This window comes from Micrasema longulum, unplaced genomic scaffold, assembly GCF_059751315.1.
Source record: "Micrasema longulum isolate JH-2025_06_02 unplaced genomic scaffold, ASM5975131v1 h1tg000126l, whole genome shotgun sequence".
In the NCBI taxonomy this organism is placed as follows: domain Eukaryota; kingdom Metazoa; phylum Arthropoda; class Insecta; order Trichoptera; family Brachycentridae; genus Micrasema; species Micrasema longulum.
Genome location: NW_028277332.1, coordinates 49,149 through 75,701, shown reverse-complemented (window position 1 = coordinate 75,701; position 26,553 = coordinate 49,149). Strand labels below are relative to the sequence as shown.

The following is a 26,553-nucleotide window of genomic DNA, read 5'->3' as shown; positions in this document are numbered from 1 at the left end:
CAAAATTGAATTTATAAATACATATAATCAATGCAATTTATGAACATTTAGATTGATTTTAATAAACTTCAATTCAACATAGATGTAATTTATACAATTTAATCTAATTTAACACAAATATAAATCAACGATATTTTGAGTTTGTCCAAATTTTTGTAGACAAGGACTAGATTCAACTCACTAAGGAGCATTATTAACATATTATAACAGTTTGGTTACAAATTTGGACAAACTCTAAATATTGTTGATAAATCTATGAAGAAGTATAGAAATTGAAAAATAATAAGATTTTTAGGCGTTGCCTAGTATGTAGGGGAAATAATTCAATTAGATGAATCTGACTCGCATAAATAAAGGTTTCAGCTCTTTAACTTCACAAACATCAACAGATGAAAGAATTTAAAGAATATAGATGTTCAATTATGGGCAGAGTGGTGAATGTTACACATTGTGTAAAGTGGCTACTTAAACCAGCCAATGACAGGTCATAAGCCCTGTAGGTGCCTAGACTTCTATAATACCACAAAACCAGAAAAAAAAGTTAATTAAAAATGCCATTAACAATCATTTATGCAAAGAGGGCCCGTATGCATTGCAGTAAAAATATATAATAAGCTCCCCAGTAAAATTAAGGAAATAAATTGTGTTAAAAACATTCCAGGTGTGTTAAAAGTGCTTTTAATCAATAAATGTTTCTATAATATAAATGAATATTTGGAAGATGTAATAGAATAGTGTAAAATGTATTAAATATTATTAATAAAAGTAATAGACACCATAGTCTTGTGTAATGTTTTTACTGTTTGCGAATTTCTAAACTTTTTCGTTTACTTTTTTTATTTGGTTTTGGTTAGACTGTAAGAAATTTCAAGTGGCAATAAGTCCACCAATTAACTGTGTATTACGATTAATAAAGATTTATTATTATTATTTTTACCTTCTCTAAAATGTTCTTCATCTCTGTTGGAACATGTTCGAATATAAATAATTCATTAACTGTCTAATTTATGAATTGAACCCGGAACCTTCCGTGCGAGTCAAAAGTCTTAACTAAGTTTACCAATGCAGTGCCCTAAGCACCGCTCGGTGCGGAAAGGGTGATGATAGTGAATTGTGCAAATTAGTTATAATAAAATATTGAATTATTTAGTTTGGTTTCGTCACTTGTACTCCAAAAGACTAAAATGTCACTAATCACTATTTGTTGGTGCAAATAATTTCAATGTTGCAAAGAAACTATTATCACCGGATTATGCATAATTTATGTACAATAATAGGAATAACCACTTAATGATTCTTGTAACTTTTAGTTGTTGAATAATCTTTCTGTTAGATAGTGACACTGTACATGACTTTTTTTGTTTCTGCTAGTGTCAAACGCTGGTGCGCAGTTTAGTAAGTATCAATAATTTGAAAAATTGATAAGAACCAGACGTATAAAGGGTGTCACAACAGAAGGTGTACAATTCAGAATTGTGCGCCATTTTTTGTCAGTCAAATTTAGAAATGTCATACTTGACAAATGACATCTGAAGACATGGGATGGATTACGGAGCGCTATACAGCGGCCTCGTGGTGTAGTGGTCAGCGCGTTAGCTTGCCACGCAACAGGTCTCGGGTTCGAATCCCGACATGGTTGATATTATATCCTATTTAAAATTCTCAACTCACTCTTTGATGGGCCCCAATAAAATTAAATATCCCAACTAGAAAGCTCAGACAAAACATGCTCTTTCATACCGATAACCATAGAACTAACTATTGTTTTCATTCTTAGGTCTGCCAACAAATTATGAGTTTGTACCACGTGGTACAACCGTGAAAGCTAAATTTTACGCTGAAGTGCTAAAAATACTGAAACACAGGATTCAACGCGTCCGGCCGAACATCGCAGACGACTGGAAGTTGCATCACGACAACGCGCCGGCCTACAGCGCCTTCCTCTTCACCAACTACTTGGCCAAAGCGGGGGTTCCGATGATTCCCCAGCCCCCCTACAGTCTGGATCTGGCTCCCCGACTTCTTTTTGTTTCCACGCCTGAAAGGACCCAAGAAAGGAAAGCATTTCGAGGCCTCAAGGGGATCCGAGCAGCTTGTACCGCGGCCTTAAGGAGCGTTCCGGAGAAGGCCTACCGTAAGGCATTCGATGCCTGGAAAAATCGCTGGAGCCAATGCATCAATACAGGAGTCTATTTTAAAGAAAAGTTTAATAACTTCTTTGTGAATTACTTTCTGGACTCACCATGTATGTACAAATAGTTAAAATAAACAAGGCAATTTATTTATTTTTAAATGTATTTCTCGCCTTATTACATAGTTTTCAATTTAATGTCAACAGTTGAAATCCTACATTCACTCAGCAATAAAAGTAAGTTATTTGAGTACCTATATTTCATTGAAATTTCTTATCTCATACGATATTCATGTTTGAAATGGGCTATATCAAGAAATTGGGGACTTATCTGTGCAATACATTATTGCATTATTATCGACAATTGATTAGAGGTGACAGTTTTCTTAGAATTATATTTAAAATATACACGCACACAAACATTATTCTCTACCTTCCATAACTCATTACACAAATACAAGAGTTCCTAGATACTCCACCCTGATGCTGCAAAGACTATTTAAAATTAATACAACTTTCGGTCAAAGAGGATTGCCTATTACTCGGTTAAAGTGTACAACCTACTTCCATTAAGGACAATTAGTAAGTACTCACAATATAAAATTGCTATTAAGAAATGGATTGTGGAGGTGGGTTGCGCACGGATCGATGAGTGGATCAAGCCAAATAGGTAAAAATTTGTTTCCTGATTATGAAATTTTGTCTACAAGCCTATATGAATTTATTATGTTTACGATGACAGTTAGGTTAATTAGATTAATTATGTTTTTATTTTCTTCTTTTTATTTTATTTAATTTTTTTGTTTTTTACAATATACATAAGAGGTATAACAGAGTATTAAAAAAATAAAGCATAATTACAAAGCAATGAAATACTTAATTAATAGTAAAAATAGTAAACAGAAAATCCCACAAAGGCATGGCCTGTTTGTGGGTATACATGAAAATGTTAAAGAATTTTCACTCCTATAAAAAAAAATGGGCAGTTACAATATTTTTGTGTAACATAAGAAAGAGCAAATAAAATATTCTGTAAAAGATTATATGGTATTTTTTTTATAGTAATTAAAAAAGGAAATAAAAAATATTAAAAAAAAACATAAAAATATTCCTTAAATGGCAAGAAAATATTTCATAGAAAAAAGGAGTTTATATCTTTGGTTTGAATCCAGGATAGTGCGTGTTTTTTAAAAGAAGGAAAATTTTGAAAGTTTGGAATCAATGAAATATTATCAGTAAAAAAAGAATTAAACATTTTTGGGCCTATAAAATATGCATGTCTCTGTGCGAGCCTCGTTTTACAATGTGGTATTTCTAACACACGAAATGAAATTATTATGTTAAATAACAATTTTAAGGCATGTTTCATTTTACTTATTGTAAAATGTTTCCCTCGGCACGGGACACCTCAGTGAGGGGACATTATTGTGTTTAAAAAAAAAAAAAACAAAATTGTAAAAGTATAAATTCGACTTATTTGAAGATATATTGAACAGAAAGTGAACCATGACATGAACCTTGGAGAATTATATTCATTGAATGGGAATTCACTTTGCTAGACTTAATAAAATTATTACAAAATAAAGAAAACTTTGTTTACCGTGTGACTAAACTTTATTATATAAATAAAAGACTGGTTTCATCGCTTTCGCGACATCTTTGAGACTGGTATCTTTATTAAGGAGTTCAATGTATTTATACAAAACAGAGGTAAGGATAGAGAATTCAAAATTATATGAAAGTAAATTAAATAAAGTTCCTCGTAATAACCAAGTTTGCTATTAAAGGAAAGATACATTATTTTGTGAACAACTTAATGAGGAAGTTCAGTGGTTTTTTTCTTCTTTTTTTCTTTGTTAATAGACTATTAAACAAACCCAAGAAATTTTTATTTTTTAATTTTAAGTACCGTATTATCAACGGAATGATTTAAAAAATAAAAAGTATTTTAGAAATTAACTCACGTCTGACATCTTAAGATCTCTTCCACTCTTCTCGATGAATTCTGCTGATTCGTCAGTTGACTTACCGTAAACCGGAAATCTATCATTGGTTGATACGGAAGAACTAGCAACGTCATGCAAAGTAGTCCGTATTAATTGATATTATTTTTATCATACATTTTCAAGAAACTTTGCAACACAATTTAATGCTGAAATTATTACCACGAGTAAGAATATATTTTTCTACTTTTGCCGTTTTGAAGTTAAAAATCCAGAGATTATTAATAAACTATTTTATACGTGTATAAAACATCGAAGTCCACTTTCGCCATATAAATGCTTTTTAAAGTTGAAATAAAAGTCTGAAGTCCACTTTGTTTTAACGCAAAAAACATCAGTAGTCACAGATATGCTATTTTAATATGTACTATTATTATCAAAGAAGCAATGAACCGTTTGGAGAAGATTTGGCAAGATCGAGGTATATATAAACACAAAAAAGCGGTCGATGGAAGCCCTGGTATTCTCTATTTTCCTATATGGGGCTGAAACGTGGACAATGCGTGCCTACGAGAGGAAGAGGATCGATGCATTCGAGATGTGGTGTTGGAGAAGGCTTCTGCGTGTGCCTCGGACACCCAGAAGGACGAATGCATCGATACTGGAAGAACTCCATATAGCAACTCGTCAGTCAGTGGTGTGTCTGAGGAGGATACTGTCTTTCTTTGGACATATTGCTAGATGTGAGCCAGACAATCTAGAAAAGGCAATAATGTCTGGCCAAGTTGAAGGTAGGAGAAGCCGGGGTAGAATCCCATATAGATGGACTGACCAAATAAAGGTGGCTACGGGGCTAATATTTGATGAGTCGGTTCGTCGGGCTGAGAACAGACTGGAGTGGAACAGACTAATCAGAAGTGTTCATGGTGGTCACGATCCTCAGCATTGAGGGACCGACTTGGAAGAAGAAGATTATTATCAAAATAATTATTATTTTACAATGAAAGTTTATTATAGATTGAAATTATTTCTTTTGGTTCAAAAGTTACGAGGTTTTGGAAATCGAGATCACAAAATCTCGTGTCCTGAACATTTTGATCAATGTGACTCCCGTGGTTTATCCTTTAAGGTAGAGATTTAAAAAAGTATGTGAATTTGTTACCTGATTAAGGAAACATCAATCGCAAAAATGGCTAAATTTAAAAAAATTAATTTGTCTCCGAAGCACATTGTAAAAACTCGTACTGCGGATTGGTCATCAAATTGGTAATATTAATAGGTTAACAATCTCCACAGAGAGCTCAATTTTTAATTGGTGATTGTCCATTGCGACTGTAGAAACCACAATATGTACATATAGTTAAGATAGAGAAGGTTAAATTGTTTAATGGCTTACACAGGATGTACGTGTGTGTGTGTGTAGTACTAATGAATACTTCAAAACATTATTGTAAAAGGCGAGCATGAATGAGCAAGTCCGGAGTATTTTTAAAATGGTGCTATTTAATAAAGACAGATATGTTTATCGCACGAGGCAAAACCAACAGTTCGCAATGGATTTCTGGTGCCGACCCTTATGAATAGGAGCGAAGCATGGAATTTTAAAATAAATATATAGTATTATCAGCGCTATGACTTTTTTAAGTTTTGCATTTTTGAAATAACTCTGCATGTGACGTCAGATGTTCGCTTTCCGTTTATTCTCTGTCAGTTCTGCCGATTGGTCCGCTGACGTTAAGTAAACCGGATATCTTTCACAGCTGTCTTATCGTTGGTTGATTCATATGAACTAGTGACGTCGTTCAAAGTAGTTTGTTTTTATTAAAATATACATGTATACATTTTCAAAAAACTTTGCCGTACAATTTAAAGCTGTACCTCGGAAACAAAACATTTTTTGTATCCATTGTCCGCCTCGTGGTGTAATGGTCAGCGCGTTTGCCCACGACGCGAGAGGTCTATGGTCCGATTCCCGACATGGTTGACATGAAATATTAATTTTAAAATGTGTTTTTCTCTGTGCCTACCCCTTAGAGGTGGTAAAAAAAATTGTAACTGCTGTTTTAAAATAGTTATCCTTCCGAAACACCTAAAAACACCAACAGTCACAAAAATACATTAAATGCTTTAAAAAAACAAAAACTAAATCACCAAGCGCAGAAGTGAATTAAAAAAACATTTCGCTTAGCGAGAAAAATTCAACGCGCCGCCGCGCTTCGCCCTAACTTCAAATCTTTATCCTTAATACCTACCTACTCGTATCGTAATCTCCCAAGGAAGAAGTACATACACATATACGCGTGAAATCTCCCTGGCCCGTCTCTACTCCACCCCACACTTAAAATTAAATGCTATAATTTTTATCAAGCGTAAGAAAACATTTATTATATCCGATTTCCTGTAGCGCTGAACATTGTCACTGACAGTTTTAAAATACGCGGAGACAGTGACACAACTACGAATAACTCATGTCTATGTACTTTCTCCGACTCGCTACGAATCTCCGTTGAGTCAGGGCACTCGGAATGCATTCCTGGGCCGCGATTATGAACGGCTGTCCTCATCGATATATACTGAGACGGTATAAACTAATGTCGATATTTATGTACGAAAGTGTGTATATTTGTATAAAAATTCAAATTATCTTCGTCAGTAACGAGAAAAAAAATTGTAAACATATTCTATTTTTCATACAGAAAACTTCATTTTACTTTGTAGATAAAATTGAAGATAAATTTTAACTTCCCATCAGAATACGTACCCTGAATACATTAAATGCAAATTTCAAAAATGATTCACATTGTTTCTTTATTGTTTTGGATAAGACAAATAAAGCAACACGCCATTTCCCCGCAGAGGTAGGCGAGAACGCCACATCACTATGTCTTTGCATCCAGACCAACATTCGCATCGTAAATCCATTAAATCTGTTCTTTCACTGCCCATTCACTCGACATGTCCAAACAAACGCAGCACTCCTTTCTTGATTTTGTCGATGACGCTAGTCTCAGCCCTTTATAATGCACGGATCTCGACAGTTGTGCACCTTTCATAGATAGATTTACCCGAGAGATCGCATTTCGATAACATTGAGCCTACTTTCATCCTTGTTTTTTCAATTTCATACTTCGCTCCCGTTCGACAGAGAACTCCATTGTAAATGTTTTGGATAGTCAAATTACCTGTAGATGTCCGGTTGCATTTTGTGATCGGTACTGTGGTGGGGGACGCGGGAGCTCCCATAAGGAACTCATCATCCTCCCGCAGGAAAACAGAGTCATACTTGGCAGCCAGTTCGGCCACATCACTAGAAATAGACAAAAAAAACTTGATAAATAAAAGGCTCAGTTCAAAACGGTTCACAGAGTGCATCTCGTTAAACATTAGATTATATCCTTTCGGCATATTCTTCTACTACTACTACTATCATAACGCCATTTTACTTTAGGGGTGGGCAGAGAGGATGGACCGCCACACACGTCTATTCTGACACATTCCTAGCTTCTTTCACATTCACAAATGGTTGTTTCTGCTTTTGACATGACCAGACTTAAGATTTTGGTTTATCTAATCATGCCAAGTCTTTCATGGTCAACCTCGTCCTACGTTACCCTTCAATCTCGCCAAAATATATATTTTTTAGCATTTTTTCTACATATCCATTTTAGTGAACCTTTCTTAATCTTGTCAATTATCAGAGGTATACCCTAGATCAGATTTGCACTCTCGTCTGATTTAATTATTCGTAACCATGTGATACATTGATTTCCCACACATTTGTATAAATGATCGCATCCTTCCTCTGCCAGTTCCATACGTAAGTATTGAGACTAATACTGGACACTGTTGTTCCCATAGTCTTGTAGCCTGAACAGCGAATGAAAATGATTTAATACATTACAATGAAGCAACTTTGTTTTTTGTATGTACCACTTTATTTTTTATAATTTGAGAAGAGAGGGGGTAGAAACTGGGGGTTTACGTTTTGATTAAGGGAGAGGGGACATATTCAAAATAGAACTATTACTTACATTTATTTGATTATTAATAATATTTAAATTGTTATTTACAGCCTCTCAAATTTTAAAGTTATTCTATCACATATGTTCTTTGACTCTAGTTTTAAATGTATGTGATGTTTTTCCAATAAAAAAATAATTGCAGTCGTGACAAGTTAACTTGTCAATGAAAATGACTTGATTAATAGTTTAATCCTAAATGTGATTATACTGGAAAAACATTATTGTTTTTGTTATAGTATATTTCAACTAATAAACTGAGTTTAGTAAAAGTGTCTTTCAACTAGTTAACTGAGTTTAGTAAGAGTGTATTTCAACTAGTAAACTGAGTTTAGTAAGAGTGTCTTTCAACTAGTTAACTGAGTTTAGTAAGAGTGTATTTCAACTAGTAAACTGAGTTTAGTAAGAATGTCTTTCAACTAGTTAACTGAGTTTAGTAAGAGTGTCTTTCAACTAGTTAACTGAGTTTAGTAAGAGTATCTTTCAAAAAATAAAACAAACCATGACGCCGTTTCCTTGTAAGGGTAGGCAGAGGATAGAACACCATAATGTACGGATGTCGACGTTGGTGCATATATCGTACATAATTTTACCACACATTCGCCTGAGAGATCGCATTTCGACAGAATTCAGCCTACTTTCATCCCTGTTTTTCCAAGTCCATACTTCGCTCCCATACATCAGGGTCAGGACCAGGACTCCATTGTGAACTGCTAATTTTGCCTCTTGCGACAAACATTTATTTGTCAAGGTTGATTTAAGTGCACCATTCACTCTGTTCCCGGCACTCACCTTCCTTTCAATATCTTTCTCAGTCATTCCATCCCTAGTAGACATACTTCCCAGATGCACAAATTCATCTACTTGTTTTAGAACTCCATTCACAGTGATTTCATATTTAGTCATACTTTCATTATTTTCAACTAGTTAATATCATTGTTAGGACAGGTTAGGACAGATACTAGGATTTATTTTTAAAATCTTACAACAATCAGAAAACAGCTGACTACATTTCTTCTAGAACACCCTTTAAACTGTAGAAACTGCAAACATTAATATTCCCGCGCTTCTAATGCGAGCTGTAACGTCAAAGTAACAAATACAAGAGTATGCATACTAAATTGTAATTAAATCAACTACGCTTTTCCATATAAGTATTTGTTTCTACAAGTTATTATTTATATTAGTATTTATATAAACACCACAATAAAAGGGGCCGATATAAATTAACGCATCGCGTAAAACGCAGATTCAATTACATACTTTTATTTAAATAAATTCATTCAGCTAATATAAAAAAGCTTTGTGATATTATGCTAAAAATAGATCGGAAACGGAACAATGAACTGAATGGGGTTAAGAGTGTATGTCATAAAATTATAAGTGTCGGCTGAAAATAAACAAACGGTTTTGAATTAATAGCCATCTACCTATTCACGTTTTTATGGACGTCATAAAACTTTCTCAGATATTTCTCAAACAACTTTAGTAAGCACGTTTTAAATTTAAATGAATATCCCGCATTCCAAATGAACATAAAACAAAGATATTTATTTATTATTGTTTGATTACAAGTACCTAATATTTACCTGTCAGAGCTTGCCGAACTTAATGTCTCACAGCGATTATTAACCTGAGCTGCCATACTTTTTTTATTTGACATGAGTTGACACCCAACACGTTCAGCTGCACACTTGAAACTTGACCGATTTGACCATAGATTTGATGTACACAAATTGACAGAATGACCACAGATTTAACAGCTGAAACTAGACGTCTATTGTTTTTAACGGATATTTTCTAAAAACTATGGTAAAATCAGTACAATTGTCTGTGATGCACTGTCATTCGTTGTGATTGTGATGTTTATATGACTTTTGTGACATATTTATATTCATTCGTTCCTTTACTGACGATGTTTCTTTTTGCGCAGTAAATTTATTTGTTTAACAATGTTTTGAATGAAATCGTGGCCTTCCCGCATTTACAATTTTAGGGTAAGAATATTTTTAATTTCTGTAGCTTATTTTCGTGGTCTTTATCCGCTAGTACAATGCTAGCAACTATTTGAGGTCACCATCACCCAGATTTCTCTAGCTATTTGTTTATATTTACTTAATAGTAATAGAAGAATAATGTGTTTAAAGCAAATCGTCTTCAATTGTCTGTGATGCATGATGCACTGTCATTCATTGTGATTATGATGTTTATATGACTTTTGTGATATATTTCTATTCATTCGTTCCTTTATTGATGATGTTTCTTTTTGCGCAGTAAATTTATTTGTTTAACAATGTTTTGAATGAAATAGTGGCCTTCCCGCACTTACAATTTTAGGGTAAGAATATTTTTAATTTCTATAGCTTATTTTCGTGGCCTTTATCCGCTGGTACAATGCTGGCAACTATTTAAGGTCACCATCACCCAGATTTCTCTAGTTTTTTGTTTAAATTTACTTAATTGTAATAGAAGAATAATGAATTTAAAACAAATCGGTCTTTTCATGTTTTAATTGTTTTTTCTTACGATGTTACTTTTTTTCTATAAGTGTTATCTATTTGAAATGCGTAAAAATTATTATTCAATGTATGACGCGCCAGTCATAATTAATTTATGATTCAGATAAGATTAATAATGACTTAAATATTTCATTTCTTTAAGACTGCCTTTTGTGTTGCAATATTGTGTGATCAATACTAAAGAAAACGACTACTACCATCACGCCATTTCACGTAGGGGTAGGCAGAGAGAATGGACTAAATGAACACTCATCATCATCATTCCCCTTTCGCACCTAATGGTGCATAGGGCACTGCATTGGTAAACTCATTGCAGCGTGTCTTGATCATTTTTGTTACATGCAGGTAAGATGATCAGTCTTACGCTTCAGATGCCAGTCCAGGGACCATGAAATATTCTAGTGTAAAAACACATTTTTAAAATAAATATTTCATGTCAACCATGTCGGGAATTGAACCCGAGACCTCTTGTATGGTAGGCAAATGCGCTGACCACTACACCACGGGGCCGACTAACACACTACCTTGTGTATAATATTGCTAACACATGTGTAAATACATTTGACACTGGCTAGAACACCCCAGTAATGCGGTGAAAAAGCAATAAAAAAAGAAGTATGAAACGTTATCTGTATTATTTATTAATTAATTATTATAATAAACAATTTTTTATACATAATTTAATAAATACATATCATATCTCGTCGATGCTTTGGATATGAACGTGTCTTTCTTTCTCCGAGTTTTTGAAGCTTTTTCTCTGGCCGCACTTCTTAATACTGCTCGGATGTTCCGAGAAATCACTTGCGGTGATAGAATTAAAATCCTCATTCTTTGGCTCCTCCTCCATTTCGTTGATTTCTGTTTCTTGAACGGCGCATGGTGTTCTGGCCTTGGGGAGTTTAACTTCCTCAAAATGGTCATCTATCTTGGTGGGTGGCTGGCAACACAGCTCCATATCCAGCCCCATCTCTTCTCCGTCTTGCAGGGACTGCGGAAGGTGCTGGTTAAGGGTCTCGGGCAAGAGAAGACTGGTGACTCCCCCGACCACAAGTAGAACTCCCATTATAATAAGTGGAAGAACCATCATTTCACCCCCCTAAAAATGTTAAAAATATTAAATATTTTTCCTGTTCGGTAACTATTGAGTTCTTGTTTAGTGATAACCTCATTGACGCACAATAAATTTACACATTAGTTTCTTACTAGTTGCATTTTAGATTTATCAAATATTGCGTTTCCCCCAGCAATAAAAAAACAGATAGCGAATCACCCTACACATGGCAAACATTCTCTTGAGAAACGAAATAGACATATTTCTTTAGTTCATATTTATTTGTAACTCTTGGCCATAGCTACAATATGCCATAGCTGTCAGTGTTATTCATTTTATTTATTTGGTAAAAAATACAACAGTTTTAACTCGGGTTGTGGTCCTGTGGCTAGTGTCTCGGACTCACGGACCAAAGGTCCGTAGTTCGAATCCCACTCCACCCCAACTCGATTCCATTTTCTAATAGTGAGTTGTTTACAACTCGTTGAAAATGGCCCTCAAAACTAAATATTTGGGTAAATCATAAGAACGCAAATATTTCTTTTAAAAAAAAAAAAAAAAAACATAGAATTAAGAATAGTCCAGAAGGAGCGTAGAATCATATTTGAATACTACGGACTGTGTCCAAAAAAAGACCCACTTTGCCCCACTTTCGCCACGTGCATGCGCGAAGTCGCCGCGTAATGTTGCCAGATCATAAAAAATATAATCATAGTACAAATGTAAGATAATTATATTTAAAAAAATAAAAAAATGTTATTCTATTGTACACGCGGAAACATTGGTTGACACAACAGAGTAGATAAGTAAAAAGTAATTTAATTAATGAACTTTGAACTTAAAAAATAAAAGAAATTTTATTTTACATAAGACGGATATTTTTGTCATGTTAAATAATATTTGATGTTTTAAAGATAATGTCAGTCAAATGTCCACCACGGCGTTGTTTAATCCGAGAGGCCCATTTTTAATTAGTTCTCTCATTAGATGAGCAAGGTAGCGTAAAAAAATTGATAACCCTGGCAACATTAACAAAATGTCCATTTTGTTTTCTTTGACAATCTGAGAGATGGAAAAATTATTCAGTTTTTAAGTAATGCATTTGTCACTTACACATGCATTTGCTACTTACACATGTAATGTGATCCCATCCTGTTTCTTTAATATTCTAGTAGTATTTCTACACTTTAAAACGACACAACACGGCATAGTTGAATTCAAATCAGGAGTTGCGTACTGAGCGATGTCTACAAAGAAACTAATGGGTCAAAACGTAAACCTACTCATTTATGAGAAGTTTAGTCGCCCTCTGTTTGATGCGCGTATGCGGTTTTTGGACTATTCTTATTTCTATGGTTTTAACATAGAATGCATATGGAATATAAGAGTGCATAGAAACAGTGATATAAGTTATTAATCAAGTACATATCTCAGTAATAAAATTAAATACATTTAATAATGTTAGGCAGAATAATAATGTATTGCATTTAATAATGTATGGAAGCGAAGCATGGAGTTGGAAAAAAAGGGACGAAAGTAGACTGAATGCTGTTGAAATGCGATCCCTCAGGCGAATGTGCGGAAAAACAATGTATGATAGGTGCTTTAATGTCGAAATTAGAGCAGAATGCAAGGCTGAGTTAAGCATTATCGACAAAATTAAGAAAGGTCTTTTGCGATGGTTCGGTCATGTGGAGCGAATGAATGATGAAAGAACGGCTAAAAAGATTTATGATGCGAATGTGTCTGGTTGTAGAAGTCGAGGAAGGCCGAGAAAGACATGGCATGATCAAGTACAACAAATTCTTGAAAGTGGTCATGTGAAAAGTCGGAATAATCGACGTGCGTGCATGAGAAGATGTATGAATGTGAAGGAAGCAAAGGAAGTGTGCCAGGACAGAGTGGTGTGGCGTTCTATCCTCTCTGCCTACCCCTCCGGGGAAATGGCGTGATGGTTAGTTAGTTAGTTAGTTAGTTAATAATGTTAGAATTGAAAAAATTGCAAGAAATTGCAAATAAAATAAAAACTTATACAAAAAAAAATAAAAAAATTGAGTGGTAACATAAACTGTGTACGTTTTTTCCTAATTTTAAAATGAGCACTTTAAGTTTAAAAAGTTAGACTACGTCTAAAATCAATTACCAAGTAGTTGACTAGAGGAATAAATATTGGCCCCAGCATTCCGACTACAGAACTAATACTCATTCCAAGTCCTCGAACCACAGTCGGGTACAATTCCGATGCCATCAGGGGGAGGACTACAAATGATGAAGATATTCCCATCTTGCCCACACAGTACAGCGTTAGAGTTATAGTTGTATCTAGAAATTCAAATATTTACAATAAATATTGTGTAGTTATTAAAAAAACAAAGAAAATCTATGAATTTATTCGTCCACTCCTGGAGGTATGCCTACCAAATCTGGAGTCCCCATTTCAAAAAAGACAGAGTTGTTGGAGAAAGTCCAGAGATCAACTAAAATTGTTTTTTTTTAAGAAATAAATCATACTTGGACCGCTTAAGGGAGCTCGGGTTAAGTTCCCTAGAAGAGTGGAGGCAGCGCGGTGACTTGATTGAAACATTCAAAATCTTAACTGAGCAATATAATGCACCCAAGTTGAAATCAATGTTCACTATGAATGAAAACCGCCATCTCAGAGGTTATTCATTGAAACTAAACACTACCTCCTTCTCATCCAACCACAGGAAGAACTTCCTGACAAACCGAGTTGTGGAGAAATGAAATGGTCTTCTCGAGAAAGTGATTGGTGCTAGTCCTGTTGATGTATTCAAAAACCACCTAGATTAGATGCACACATCGATTTACAATGTTTAATAACCATGTAAACTGATATACACGCATCAACTTAATAGCTGCTATTGTATTATTAATAATAATAATCATAATTTGGATGTTTAATTATATATTTAATATGAGATACACTGCCATCCCAATTAATATTCAGCTTTTAAAATCCCACTTAACCGCACTCTTCAGGCTAAGTATCGGTCTCAAAATGGCTTCCGTTTAAATCTGTGATTAGGTAAGATGTCTTTAATTTTATAAATAATAAGGTAATGATTTCAAAAAAGTTAAATCCTCAAGAATATAAATCAGATCCGATTTACAGAATATGGGAAGTCAAAACCTAATATGTCATTTCCAAAAACAAAACAAACTCAGTAGATTCTAATTTCATAAAATGATTCCATAGAAATTACCATTCTGAACTAAAAATGTTGCCAGGCAAGCCGTCCCTCCGATGACCATACTGAGACACAGAGTCCAACGCCTACCCAGGCGCTCCATTGCTGGCCACAGAAACAGATAAGTCGGTAGCTCCACTGCTCCCGCCAGGAAGAAATTTAAAAACTCATCTCCTCCTAGCACAGGGGCGTAGTATGACAGTCCGACGTACACACTCGTGTTTGTGAACCAGATAAAGGTTATTATGAGCGTTTTCTTCCTGAGATTCGGTGTCCTGAACAAGTCCATCACACCGTATTGGTAATCTTTATACTTATCCAAATCAAGCTTCAATTTTGCACTTTCATATTTGTCCTTGAGATGCTGCATATAGTTGGCTGGCAACTTTTTTCCGTTTATTCTAAAAAAAAACCTCATATCAGCATGGTGGTGGTATCTTAGGTGATGAAGTCAATAGATTAATTGAAAGTAATGTTATTCATCACAAAAACAAGCCTTGTAGACAAAAAACGTTGAATAAAACTCAATAATCCGATGCATCATACAGAACCCTAAAATCACAATAATTATTTTTTTAAATTGGCATATCAAATATGATTTAATTTCACTATCCATCTCTGTGAAATAATTTAGCATTTAACTAAATTTGAATTAAATGGATCGCAATAACGCAAGGAAATTAATCAAGCTTTCATTGTACCCCTTGCTGCAGTTTTGTCGATTTGTATTCAATCATCACATTCACCTTATTCTACTTTCCCGTATGACAGTGAAGGAATATAGTAATAAAATAAAATTGATATTTGAAGCGCTAACTTTGATTTTGAAAGCGGTCGGCATATGAAATTTATTTTAGTGATTTTACACAAAGTAAATACGTAGTTATATCAAAAATGTTTTGAGTGTATCCAAATGTTAGTAGACAGGCTGGATTTCCACCCTGGGGAGTTATTTATATCTAAATTTGTTGCAACAGATCTAAATTTGTTGCAATTTGTTGAAAGGGAAAACATTTTTGAGAATGGAATATGGAAGTCTACGCGTTTACAGGGCTTATGATCTGTCATTGGCTGGTTTAGGTGACCACTTTACACACGGTGCAACATTCACCATTCTGCCAATATTGAAATATCCTTCCATCTGTTGACTTTTGTGAAGTAAAAATATTTTCTCTCTCCGTTGCAACTAATTTAGATGTAGTAATATTATTGAATACAGTAATAGTTCCGAATTCGAACCGCGGATATAATTCTCAGAGCATATAACTAATAATTTGTAAATAAATAATATTATGGCATATTTACCGTCCTTATGAAGGGAGTGGCATAAAAAAGTGAAATGTCAGCAAAATTATGAAAACATAAAATGCTTCCTACCACCATGAAGAGGTTTTGGGTTCGATTTCGACCCCTTGTATGATAGGCAAACGCGCTGACCACTAGGCGGACAATACAATTATTTAGTAACACTCAATCAAATGACCACAAAGAAAATGCTTTAAATATTAAAAATATAACTCATTTGATGTAAAATTGGAGATGCCACTTTCTTCACAAGGATGGCAGTATTGTCCGACCTCGCCATCTTGTTGAGAATGAGTTGGGCTTCCTGGAAGCGGCCATTGGCGAGCAGCCAGCGGGGGCTCTCGGGCATGGCCTTCCAGAAGCAGAAGAGCGCCACAAAAGGGAGGGTGGTGGCCAGCGCCAGCCGTCTCCACTCCCTCTGTAGGTACACCACCCCGGCCAGGAGCACCAGCCCCAGGGAGTAGGCTATGTTGGACACGATGGTACACAGGGTCCGGTGTTTGGGCCCCACCAGCTCGATCGCTGAAATCAAATACATTAGACTCACGTTTTACAGGGTTTCAAAATATCACAGTTCAGTTCAGAAGAAATACTCGGGTGAATGTGTGGTAAAACTATGTACTCTAAGTGGATTAGTAGTAGTAGTAATAGTAGCATATTGTCAAAATATTGAGTATTAAAAGAACTCACCCAAAACATAGGGTGTTGCCAGGATAGCGGGTACTGTGAACCCCACCCCGATTCTATATATGGCCCAGGTGACATAGTTCTGGGCGAACGCGGTGGCAACACCAAACACGCACTGTATCAGGAGGTAAATAAAGAAAGAGGGCTGTCTACCGAGGGTGTCTTGCATATAGCCGAATATGTAGTTCCCTACCAGACCTCCGACACCCAGCAATATCAGGGCTAATGTCCCGTAGAAATCCTTCTGACAGGTTAAGTCCCACTGTGAAATAAATAATGATAATTGTTTAGTTATTTTGATACCTTTGTAATTTTTTTAGGAATAAACATGTTTTTGTGATTTTTCTGTATATTTTTATCCAGTCCTAATAAACTGTGCTAAAAAATTGGAATCGAGTTGTGGTAGAATGGGGTTGGAACCTCAGAGAGGCCAAGTCACTACCTTAAGGGGCTATATACAGTCAGGAGGCCCAAAAATAGCAATTTTTCAAGAATTTTTCCTGAGAAAGCTTCTAAATTTATTAATGTAAAAATTTGTACACATATTATGGTAACTTTAAACCATATGTTCACATTTTTTATTTGTAAAAATAATAATTTTGAAAGCTGCTATAGCTGATCTCCAGAAGCTTTCTCAAAAAAGGAGCCTTGCGGTGACCACGATATCTTTGGACTGGATTATCTAAAATAAAAAAACCAAACGGATTTCGTTGAAGTAATGTTTTATTTCGTAATTAATCGAAGGAATAAGAAAAATGTTCTCAAGAAAAAAAACGATTTTTCAAAAATTCTAACTGTATATAACCCCTTAAGACACAGAACTACAACTCGACTATCAAAAATCATGTTTTAGAAAAAAATATTCAGCAGAAATACACTTTAATAAACATAATACAATGAAAAAAACATGTTAAATTTAAACAAACCATTTTGTTTTCATTATTAACACATGAAAAACATTTATTTTCCTTTCTAATATGAAGAATTTACACTAAACATATATATTTGTTGTAAATATGGGATTGATTTATTTAAAACATTTAAGTTTGTTAGTGAAAATTCTTGATCGAAGTTCATTGTAATTTATTATAGAAATAAAAGACAAGTGATACTTTAATCCACAAATTTGGAATATCCAGTGACCGGTTTCATCGTTTTTGCGACATCTTCGAGACTGGTATCTTTATTAAGGAGTTCAATGTATTTATACAAAACTGAGGTAAGGATAGCGAATTCATATAATTTTTAATTCTCTATCCTTACCTCTGTTTTGTATAAATACATTGAACTCCTTAATAAAGATACCAGTCTCGAAGATGTCGCGAAAGCAATGAAACTGGTCACTGAATATTCCAAATTTGTGGATCAAAGTATCACTCGTCTTTTATTTCTATGATACATTAATTTATTTCGTTCGTTTATTTTTTCCATAGGATTCATGGAGTCTCTTGCAAACGTCAATCAATTGTAACTATTGTGATTAAGAGCTCGGGGGCGAAGCACGCAGTGTGAACAACCCGCGTGACGAAGTACTTAATTCAAATAATTTTGTCACACTACATAATTCAAATCAACAATTTGATACTGCTAAACACAAACCTATTATCTAGCGGTTTTGTCTTGCAAATAGTCTACAATTGTATAATAGCTCTTCCCAATCAGGCATGTTTGACAAAACCTTGAAATTTTTTCATTGATGATGCCTGAATATCACGGGGTGCTTTGGTATAGTAACATATGCAGTTTAAGGGAAAAAAATTATATTTTTTTGCAGTCTAGTAGTGGGCACAGCTAGTTTTTCTTTATTTCTTGTGTTGAACCTATCTCTAATCCCTTTAAAGCCATTAATATTATTGTGCACATACATTATTTTTTTTTTTTTTAAAGGAATAACCCGCTAAGCCTCTATTTTAGAGGCTTGTCAGCAGGTGGGAAAGAGGGGATATAGAAGGAGGTAGTGAAAAATTCACCACAACACCCAGACCAATTGAGAAGAAAATCTTTCATGGATTTTTTTCTTACAACTGGCGGGAATCGAACCCGCGACGCCAGTTTCACAGTCAGCCGTCTAACCAACTGCGCCACGACGCCTGACATGTGACAGTCAATATGTTTACCAATTTATTCGACAATACTCTTTTGTTTGGATAATGCAACAAATGCAGATTTTTTATATCTTGAATATCAAATTTACGGGGCCTTTTAATTTAATTGAATTTAAACACTCCGAGAAAACTACTAGTCAGTGTTAAAACACGTTTTCAACCGAATAAATTGACATATTTCAATTGTTCTGAAAACTCAACACGGATTCATTAGACGTTTTTTGATGCGCTGGCTGTAGTTTGTTTAAAAGGATAGATAATTTCTTTGTTACTTACCTCCATAATGACTGTATTTTCATACAGTGTCTTGTTGTACTTCCAGCCACTTTTACAGTTAACCTTTTCTTTCTTATCCGGAACATTGTTGCTAATATCATCTAGAGAACTGTAATTCTCTACCAGCTCTTTGTAGTTCAGATTGTACATCTGACATTCTGAAAATTTCATTGTGCCATCGCGTAACTCTAATGGAATGCTGAAAATTTTTTAACTGCGGTAAATATTAGAAAACCAAATAAATATATGGCCGAATTCAGACTTCTAAGTCAATTTAATTCCAAATATCATAAACGAGCAATCATGCTATTTCTTTATAGCACACTGATGTAAAATAATTAAACACATTATTACTATACTAGACACATCTGAGCTATAGCAAATATTGTATTGCCCTCAACAATTTGGAGAAAAAAGAGATAGCAAATCACGATACACATTGAAGAGACATTCATATTTCCTTTTATTTATATTTTTGTTACTTTTGTGTGACTCGTAACCATAAATATTAGTTTGCAACTGTCAGTTAATTATGTACATAAAATATAACTCATTATCTACTTTTGACTAATGCGAAATAACTGTACTGTTTTTCAAGTTACAGTCATTATATGTTTTTGTGGTCGGGGGAAAAGTAATTTCGTATTTTGCGCCCTTTTTTTGAACTAAGTATATCTCGTTCGTTATTGGTCACATCGGATTATACGATACGGCGTTATAAAGGTGTGAGTGTATACTACAAACGCTTGTTTGATAGTATTGCGCTTGGTCAGTTCAGTCGTGAACTATCGTGCGTCGAGTATGGAGATCTCAAAGAAAGAAAGTCGCCATATTTTACATTTTTACTACCTGATAGGGAAAAACGCTTCGAAAGCGACTAAAATATAATAATAAAAAACTAAAAGTAAGCATTATTTGTCATTTTGTGCTTGCCGTATCTCTGCTCGTAGGCGAATCTCAAACTCCAAATTTTCGTTACATTATACTATCATACAGTATAGTTATGGGGCGAAATTTAAGAATTTTATCTGGTCCCGCACCAGAGATATTCAGTCTGTGAAAATTAGAATTTTGAGAATTTTTAGTTTTACAGGCGGGCGGTATGTCTCAGACTTTAAATTTTGTTTATAAACACAACTATAGTCCTTAAAATATAGCTTGATTAGAATGACAGCGCTCAAACTAATTTCATTAGTGATGGGAAATTACTGATCACTGATCAAATCGATTTTATCAGTTATTTCATGCAATCATGAAACTCTGTTTCCGAAAATTGATATAAAAAACGCAAAAACAAGCCAATTATAGTGTGTTTAACACAATTATTCACCAAAAAATGAGACATTTATACTTTTTTCATGAACAACATCAAGTGAATTATTTTTTTATTCGATCAATTTACATTGATCAATTTCTCCCATCTCTAATGTTTTTGCAAAATGATGTAACCTTGTAAGAACGTCGTTAATAATTAGGTTTATATTAGTTTTCTTTTAGTTTTAAAGCTGATTTTATATATTAATGTTGATTTATGTTTCAAGCATTGTATTAAAAAAATAAATTAACACGCCAGATACAAATGATTTTTCGTGTGTCAATATAAATAACTCCTTTGACGTTACTACAAAATTATGTCATCACTTTTTCTGACAACTGTCATTCTAATCATGTTACATTTTAAGGACTATAATTCCAAACTGTTAACAATTTTTTTTTAAAGTTATAGACTCATTCAATTCCTCTAATCTTTTTCCCGTGAAAATGGGACTTTTTATAAACGATAGCTAAGAATTTAGGGTGAAATTTTACCCTTTAGAATTACATTTAGTTTAAAATGCTTCCTTACAATCTTATGTTTTTTTTTAACAAACTGTTTCTAGTCTCATGTTGATAGGACAAATAGGGCCTGAGATATTCAAGTATCCTACAAATCCATAAAACTGCGAAAATTTATGCGCCTAGTACAACAAATACGGCCGCCACACGAAAACCAAAATGCTAGGGTGATTGTACACAAAAAAACATATTTTGAAAATTGGTCAAGCAACTATTTTATTTATTTCTGGACCGCTTTATTTGGACCGACCCATAATAGAACTAGCAATATGTGTATAAGAATAAAGAATATCAATACTAGTCTTCAATGGGAAAAATATAAGAAAGGTAAAGAGGAGAGATTACAGAAATTAAAGGTGTTTGTTTATCTAGTTATCTGTTACAGAAAATATTTTTAGAGAAAAAACATGCCCGAATAAAAACAGTTCGTATCAAGACAATTTATTGTGTTCCGCTTGACTTTTTGTTTGCGTTTTGTAAAGCTTAAAACAAACTTGTTGATACTGTCACAGAAGATAAAATGACAGTTTCATTTTCATAACTATTTTCTATTATAATATTTTTTGGAATATTTTTACTTGTTAAGTATTTTCCCAATAATGAACACTTTTCTATAGGATTTTCAAAACATGTTTCATTAAAAATACAAACAATATTGTACAATCTTTTTAGTTTTCTGTAAAATTTTATGAACAGCCAATCAATACAAATTAACTCTATTATAGTGTTCTTATTTATAAATATCTCATTAACTACAATAATTTTAAGTCTTCTCTTCTTTTTCTCGAGTAAAACTTTGCAATTATTGATTTGTCCACTTAACTTATAATGTAACTGAACTTTTGTTTGTAAATTAGTTTTAAAAAACCTTCTATTTTATCTGTAAAGTATTACAAGATTTAGTTACAATCGAAATTGAAGATTTAATTTAAATGATTTATTTACAACTTTAAATTTGAATCTTTTCTTTTAATTAACCTTTTTTAACACCCAACCTATTTATGTATTTATAAATTCCATCTTGAGTAAATAAATAAGGTAAACGATTATAAAGCATTTTAAATAAAATAAGCTAAACATGTAAAGAGTATAGTAAATTAAAAATATAACCAGTATGTAACTCACTAGATTCAAATAAATATTTTAACCCTTGTGTCTATGATGTCATATAAGTACAGAATACAAAGCCATATGGATGGTGTTATGCAAATAAATGTAAACAACGAATGTCATGAACAAGTAGAAGAATTTGTGTATCTGGGAAGCATGTTCTCAAGAGATGGAAGAGTAGAAAAACATGTTAAAAGGAGAGTGAATGTGGGCAGCAAAATGAACAGCGCACTAAACACAATAATTGCTAATAAAAATATGTCAATCGAAACTAAACTGGCAGTGGACAAGGGAGTTTTAGTCCTAACACTTATTTATGGAAGTGAAACATGGAACTGGCAGAGGAAGGATGAAATCCGAGTGAATGCGGTTGAAATGCGATCCCTTAGACGAATGTGTGGGAAATCAATGTATGACAGGGTTACGAATTATGAAATCAGGCGAAAGTGTAAATCGAAGTCAAGTATAACTGATAAGATTAAGAAACGGTCTTTGAGATGGTTTGGTCATGTAGAACGAATGGACGACGAAAGAATTGTAAAACAAGTATATATGGCGAAAATGAACGGCAACGTGAGACGAGGACTACCAAAGAAGACGTGGCATTATCAGATAAACCAAAAGCATTAAGTCTGGTCATGTCAAAAGCAGACAGAACCGAAGTGCATGTATGACTGAATGTGGAAGAAGCTAGGAATGTATGCCAGGATAGACGTGTGTGGCGGTCCATTCTCTCTGCCTACCCCTACGGAGAAATGGCGTGATGGTAGTAGTAATAGTAGTTGTAGTGTTATGTAAAGATTCATGATCCAAAAGTAAAATTCATACTTTGGAAAAACAGTTTGACAAGAATAGAATAGTTTGTAATAGAAAAAATACAAAACTTACAAATTCTCTGTAATACCTCGATGTGTTCATCAAAAACCATGCAACTGGACTAAAAACAATATTACACTGCTTTAAGATGCGTGAAGTATTGTTGCGAATTAAGATTAATGTGCGGCTAACATAAAAACGATATTGCAAAAATGTGTTGCACCATCTCATAAGGGTTTTTTAATCACATTTTAAAAGTCAACTAAAGCTTAGAAAAATCAGCACTGATCTATAAACATATAGTAAAAAATAATCAAACCTTATATTTTTGACTAGATCCATATTGTAATCCCATTTCTCCAACTCTGGCACTCTGCACCAATGTTCGGGCCGCGCGGCCATGAACAGCTGGGCGTACGCGTGGAACCCGCATGGCAAAACCGCCGGCAAGAGGACCAAATAGATAACCAGCTTCTGGTATCTGCCGAACTCCCCGACGTCTGTCAGTATCTCGTCAAAGTCCATAGCTCGCGCTCTCCAACCACCGCTGGCACATGGCTCGGGACTACTAAACAGTGTGGTGACATGAATGAGTGATGGCAGCGCCGTTTGCCTTTGGATGACATAATTGAATAGAATTCTATAATTCAATTAAGTGACTAGGACTAATAATTGGTGGAAATTGTCCCGCAAATGGACCTGTAGAGGAAATTGTAAATGATTGCTGCAATCAGGAAACTAAATTATGATTAAGGCCATCCAGAAATTAGGGGGATGGCTCTTGATTAAGAAATCAATTTGAAGAGGACACCTGACATTTAAATATATAAAAGGTTCAATTAATAATTTTATTTCAGAAGTTAAATACTTGAAATATTAGTATTGCAAGTGGCTTGGTGGGGTTTTAGTTTTTTGTAAAAAAAAATATAATTGAAAAGTGTACATTGTATATTAATGTCGATAAATAAAAAGAAAAAACAAAAACATTGATTATATTCTTAAATACTTTATATTGAGATTAAAATTTATTATTATAATGGATAACTTACATAGCGTCATTTTCATAATATAATACCTCAAGGGCACTTTACATGATGATTCTATAGATAAATAAATTTAATTGAAGCTTTTAAATTTGTAATTTAATTAAAACAATTTATTTCGTTATCACATGCTACGGATTTATTCAAATGATTTAGAGAACAAGTGGGTTTTAAGCTTTTTCCGAAACATCACTTCACTCTCACAGCCTCGCACCTATGCTGGGAGAGCATTCCATGCCATAGGGCCTGCGACTGCAAATGCGCGTTCACTGAATTTAATGCGCTGTTTGCATAGAGGTATAATAACTTTTCCTCTCGCCGTAGACGTAGCTGATCTAAGCGTGAGACGCCTGTCAGCTAGTTCATCTGGAATGCATAGTTCCCTTACATATTCCGGAGCAGAGTTGTGCAGTGATTTATACATAAGTCAACAGAGTTTGTATTCCACTCTCTGTGGAAAACGTTGCCAGTATAATTCCCGAACTAGTCGAGTGATATGACTGAACTTAGAGATTCCGAAAATAAGTCTCGCTGCAGAATTTAATACAGACTCTAATTTATTGCAAAAAAAATGAAAACAAAGTTATTTTTTATTTATTTTATTATAATGAATAACCACAAAGTAAGTGCTTCAAATATACATTTCATATAACAGAATAACATTTATAGGCAGTGCTATAAATGTCTCTTAATTGAATGTAGCTCTGCAGAAAGCAGCCAGTCCACAATTTTGAAAAAATTACTTATTGATGTTATCAAGTGCAGAAAGGTCAATTCTATGTTCTGCTAAAAACAGCCAGACCGCTTTGGTACAAAAAACTGTATTAATCACCTTCTGAAAATAGTGTTGATCACAAAAAAAGCATTTTTCAATTTGCAGAAAACACCCACATCTCTAGAAAAATCTTATGGTTTTTAAAAATTCATTGAAATTGGTCAAATACATAACTAGATTATTGTTTGTAATATAAAAAAAACCTTATGGATTCATTGTTTATCATTTGTTAAAGTCAAAAACATTCCAACTGTTGTTTAGATTTGATAATTCACTCATCTAATTTTTTTCTATTTTTTTTTTTTTTGCACCACAACAGGCCAAGAGGCCTAATTACAGCGGTGAATTACATTACAGAACAACCAGGCTTGAGAAAAATCACATTTTAATTTTTGCGTTCTCACCGGGAATCGAACCCGGAACCTTCCGTGCGTGAGTCAAGCGTCTTGACCACTACACCATGGAGGCCGCCATTTCACAAATGTGCTATTATCTCAGTTTCATTTTTATATGGCTGGCTGCTTTCTACATAACTGCGTTCAATTGTCTTTGGTCATTTGATTTTGAAAACAAGGGTAATTTTTTTTTGTAGTCTGGCAAATAAAGAGTCGAGTTGTTTCATTGATATTTTATTAATAAATGGAATTATGTTTATGCCAAATAATATAAGATGAAACGGCCTAATTATTCCTCAGCATGTGGTACCAGTCAGGATCCGACTTTGTCCTCTCCTCCGGCCTCCCTCCCTTGTAGTTGTAATGGAACTCCGTGACCCCCCAGCCCTTCACTCCGTTGACAGTATATTTGGCGAAGCGCTCTACCATTCTGGCATCCCAGTGTGAACTCACAAAGTGTTGAGACTCATGAACAACGTCCACCTTGAAAAAATCATTTATTTGGTGTTAACAGGAGTTGTGCCCTCTTTTTCCGAATTGAAAAATGAGCCCAAAATGTGAAATAAAATGGTAAACGTTATACGTCATTTGAAAGAAAATTTTCTGCTCTGCAAGATATTGTGGTTGCTTTAACGTTACATATAAAAATAAATAATAAAAAATAATACTCAGAGTCCCGATACAGACATCTACTGAAGAAATATTCCACAAATCACAACTTATGACACCAAAACAATACTCACTTACAGATTCAAAAACTACTCTTACTCAAATGAAAGACATAACCCCTACAATACATCACCAACAAATAATATAATCACTAGATCCTTAACACAAAGACAACCTTAACAAATACAAACTAATACCACTTTCGGACAAAGGGATTTTGAGTATTATTCAATTAAAATCTATAACCTACTTCCACTATCTATTAAAACAATTAGTAATGAAAACACGTTTAAAAAGACTATATAAAAATGGATAGTGGAGCTAGATAGAAGTAAAATGGATTGTCTAATTCGCCCAAACCAATATTGAATCAACCGCTCCACAAGTGTATAGCTTATGTTAGGTTTTTGTTATTTTCATTGTACGTTTTGTAATATAAATAATATAGATATACATATACGTATACGTAGTTTTTAGAAATGTGAATATTTTGTTAATTATCTCTGTTTATTAAGTTAGTCTTCTTTGTTTATTCTTTATTGTAAAAACATTTCAAAAAAGTGTAATGTTAAGTGGCGTCGGCACGGGTAACCCCAGTGATGTCACATTATTTTTATTATTAATTATAGTTTGTAAGAGAAAAATATGATTAAATAAATAT

General features: G+C 34.0%; 3 protein-coding genes and 2 long non-coding RNA genes across 8 annotated transcripts in view; 2 read left to right on the top strand and 3 right to left on the bottom strand.

Annotated features, from left to right (window-relative positions):
- Positions 1–9,799, bottom strand: part of l(2)k01209 (uridine-cytidine kinase-like lethal (2) k01209) — a 32,616-nt gene extending 22,817 nt beyond the window's left edge. The window contains exons 1-2 of one of the 2 annotated variants that reach the window (XM_088240525.1): positions 9,683–9,799; positions 7,257–7,381 (exon numbers count right to left, since the gene is read on the bottom strand). In XM_088240525.1, coding sequence (XP_088096651.1) covers positions 7,257–7,381; positions 9,683–9,756 — 199 coding nt within the window. In that variant the 5' untranslated portion in view covers positions 9,757–9,799. Of the gene's footprint in view, positions 1–937; positions 1,311–7,256; positions 7,382–9,682 lie in introns of those variants that run through there. The other variant, XM_088240531.1, reaches the window with a different exon arrangement.
- Positions 1,317–1,995, top strand: LOC148284392 (uncharacterized). The gene is made up of 2 exons (XR_015824961.1): positions 1,317–1,395; positions 1,778–1,995. It is a non-coding gene; the product is annotated as an uncharacterized LOC148284392 (long non-coding RNA).
- Positions 9,800–9,834: 35 nt separating the features above from the next.
- Positions 9,835–26,553, top strand: part of LOC148284389 (uncharacterized) — a 27,973-nt gene continuing 11,254 nt past the window's right edge. Inside the window, exon 1 of one of the 2 annotated variants that reach the window (XR_015824954.1) lies at positions 9,835–10,090. This is a non-coding gene — a long non-coding RNA (uncharacterized LOC148284389). Of the gene's footprint in view, positions 10,091–10,140; positions 10,432–26,553 lie in introns of those variants that run through there. The other variant, XR_015824948.1, reaches the window with a different exon arrangement.
- Positions 11,307–24,196, bottom strand: Balat (Beta-alanine transporter). Its single transcript, XM_088240514.1, has 7 exons — positions 23,330–24,196; positions 19,249–19,447; positions 16,871–17,129; positions 16,453–16,702; positions 14,891–15,276; positions 13,810–13,988; positions 11,307–11,711 (listed from the first exon to the last, which is right to left on the bottom strand). The coding sequence occupies exons 1-7, from the start codon at positions 23,533–23,535 to the stop codon at positions 11,307–11,309; spliced, it is 1,884 nt and encodes a 627-aa protein (XP_088096640.1). The 5' UTR covers positions 23,536–24,196.
- Positions 25,442–26,553, bottom strand: part of LOC148284388 (uncharacterized) — an 18,615-nt gene continuing 17,503 nt past the window's right edge. For both annotated transcript variants that reach the window (XM_088240554.1, XM_088240558.1), the window contains exon 9: positions 25,442–25,706. In XM_088240554.1, coding sequence (XP_088096680.1) covers positions 25,509–25,706 — 198 coding nt within the window. In that variant the 3' untranslated portion in view covers positions 25,442–25,508. The remainder of the gene's footprint in view (positions 25,707–26,553) is intronic.

Excerpts from the sequence above, each read along its gene's own strand:
- Balat (XM_088240514.1), bottom strand. The coding sequence starts at position 23,535 with ATGGACTTTGACGAGATACTGACAGACGTCGGGGAGTTCGGCAGATAC. Across the intron at positions 15,277-16,452 it reads ATTCTCAACAAGATGGCGAG|AATAAACGGAAAAAAGTTGC; the intron begins GTCGGACAATAC and ends GTTTTTTTTTAG. Across the intron at positions 11,712-13,809 it reads TTCCTCTAGTCAACTACTTG|GGGGGTGAAATGATGGTTCT; the intron begins GTAATTGATTTT and ends TAACATTTTTAG.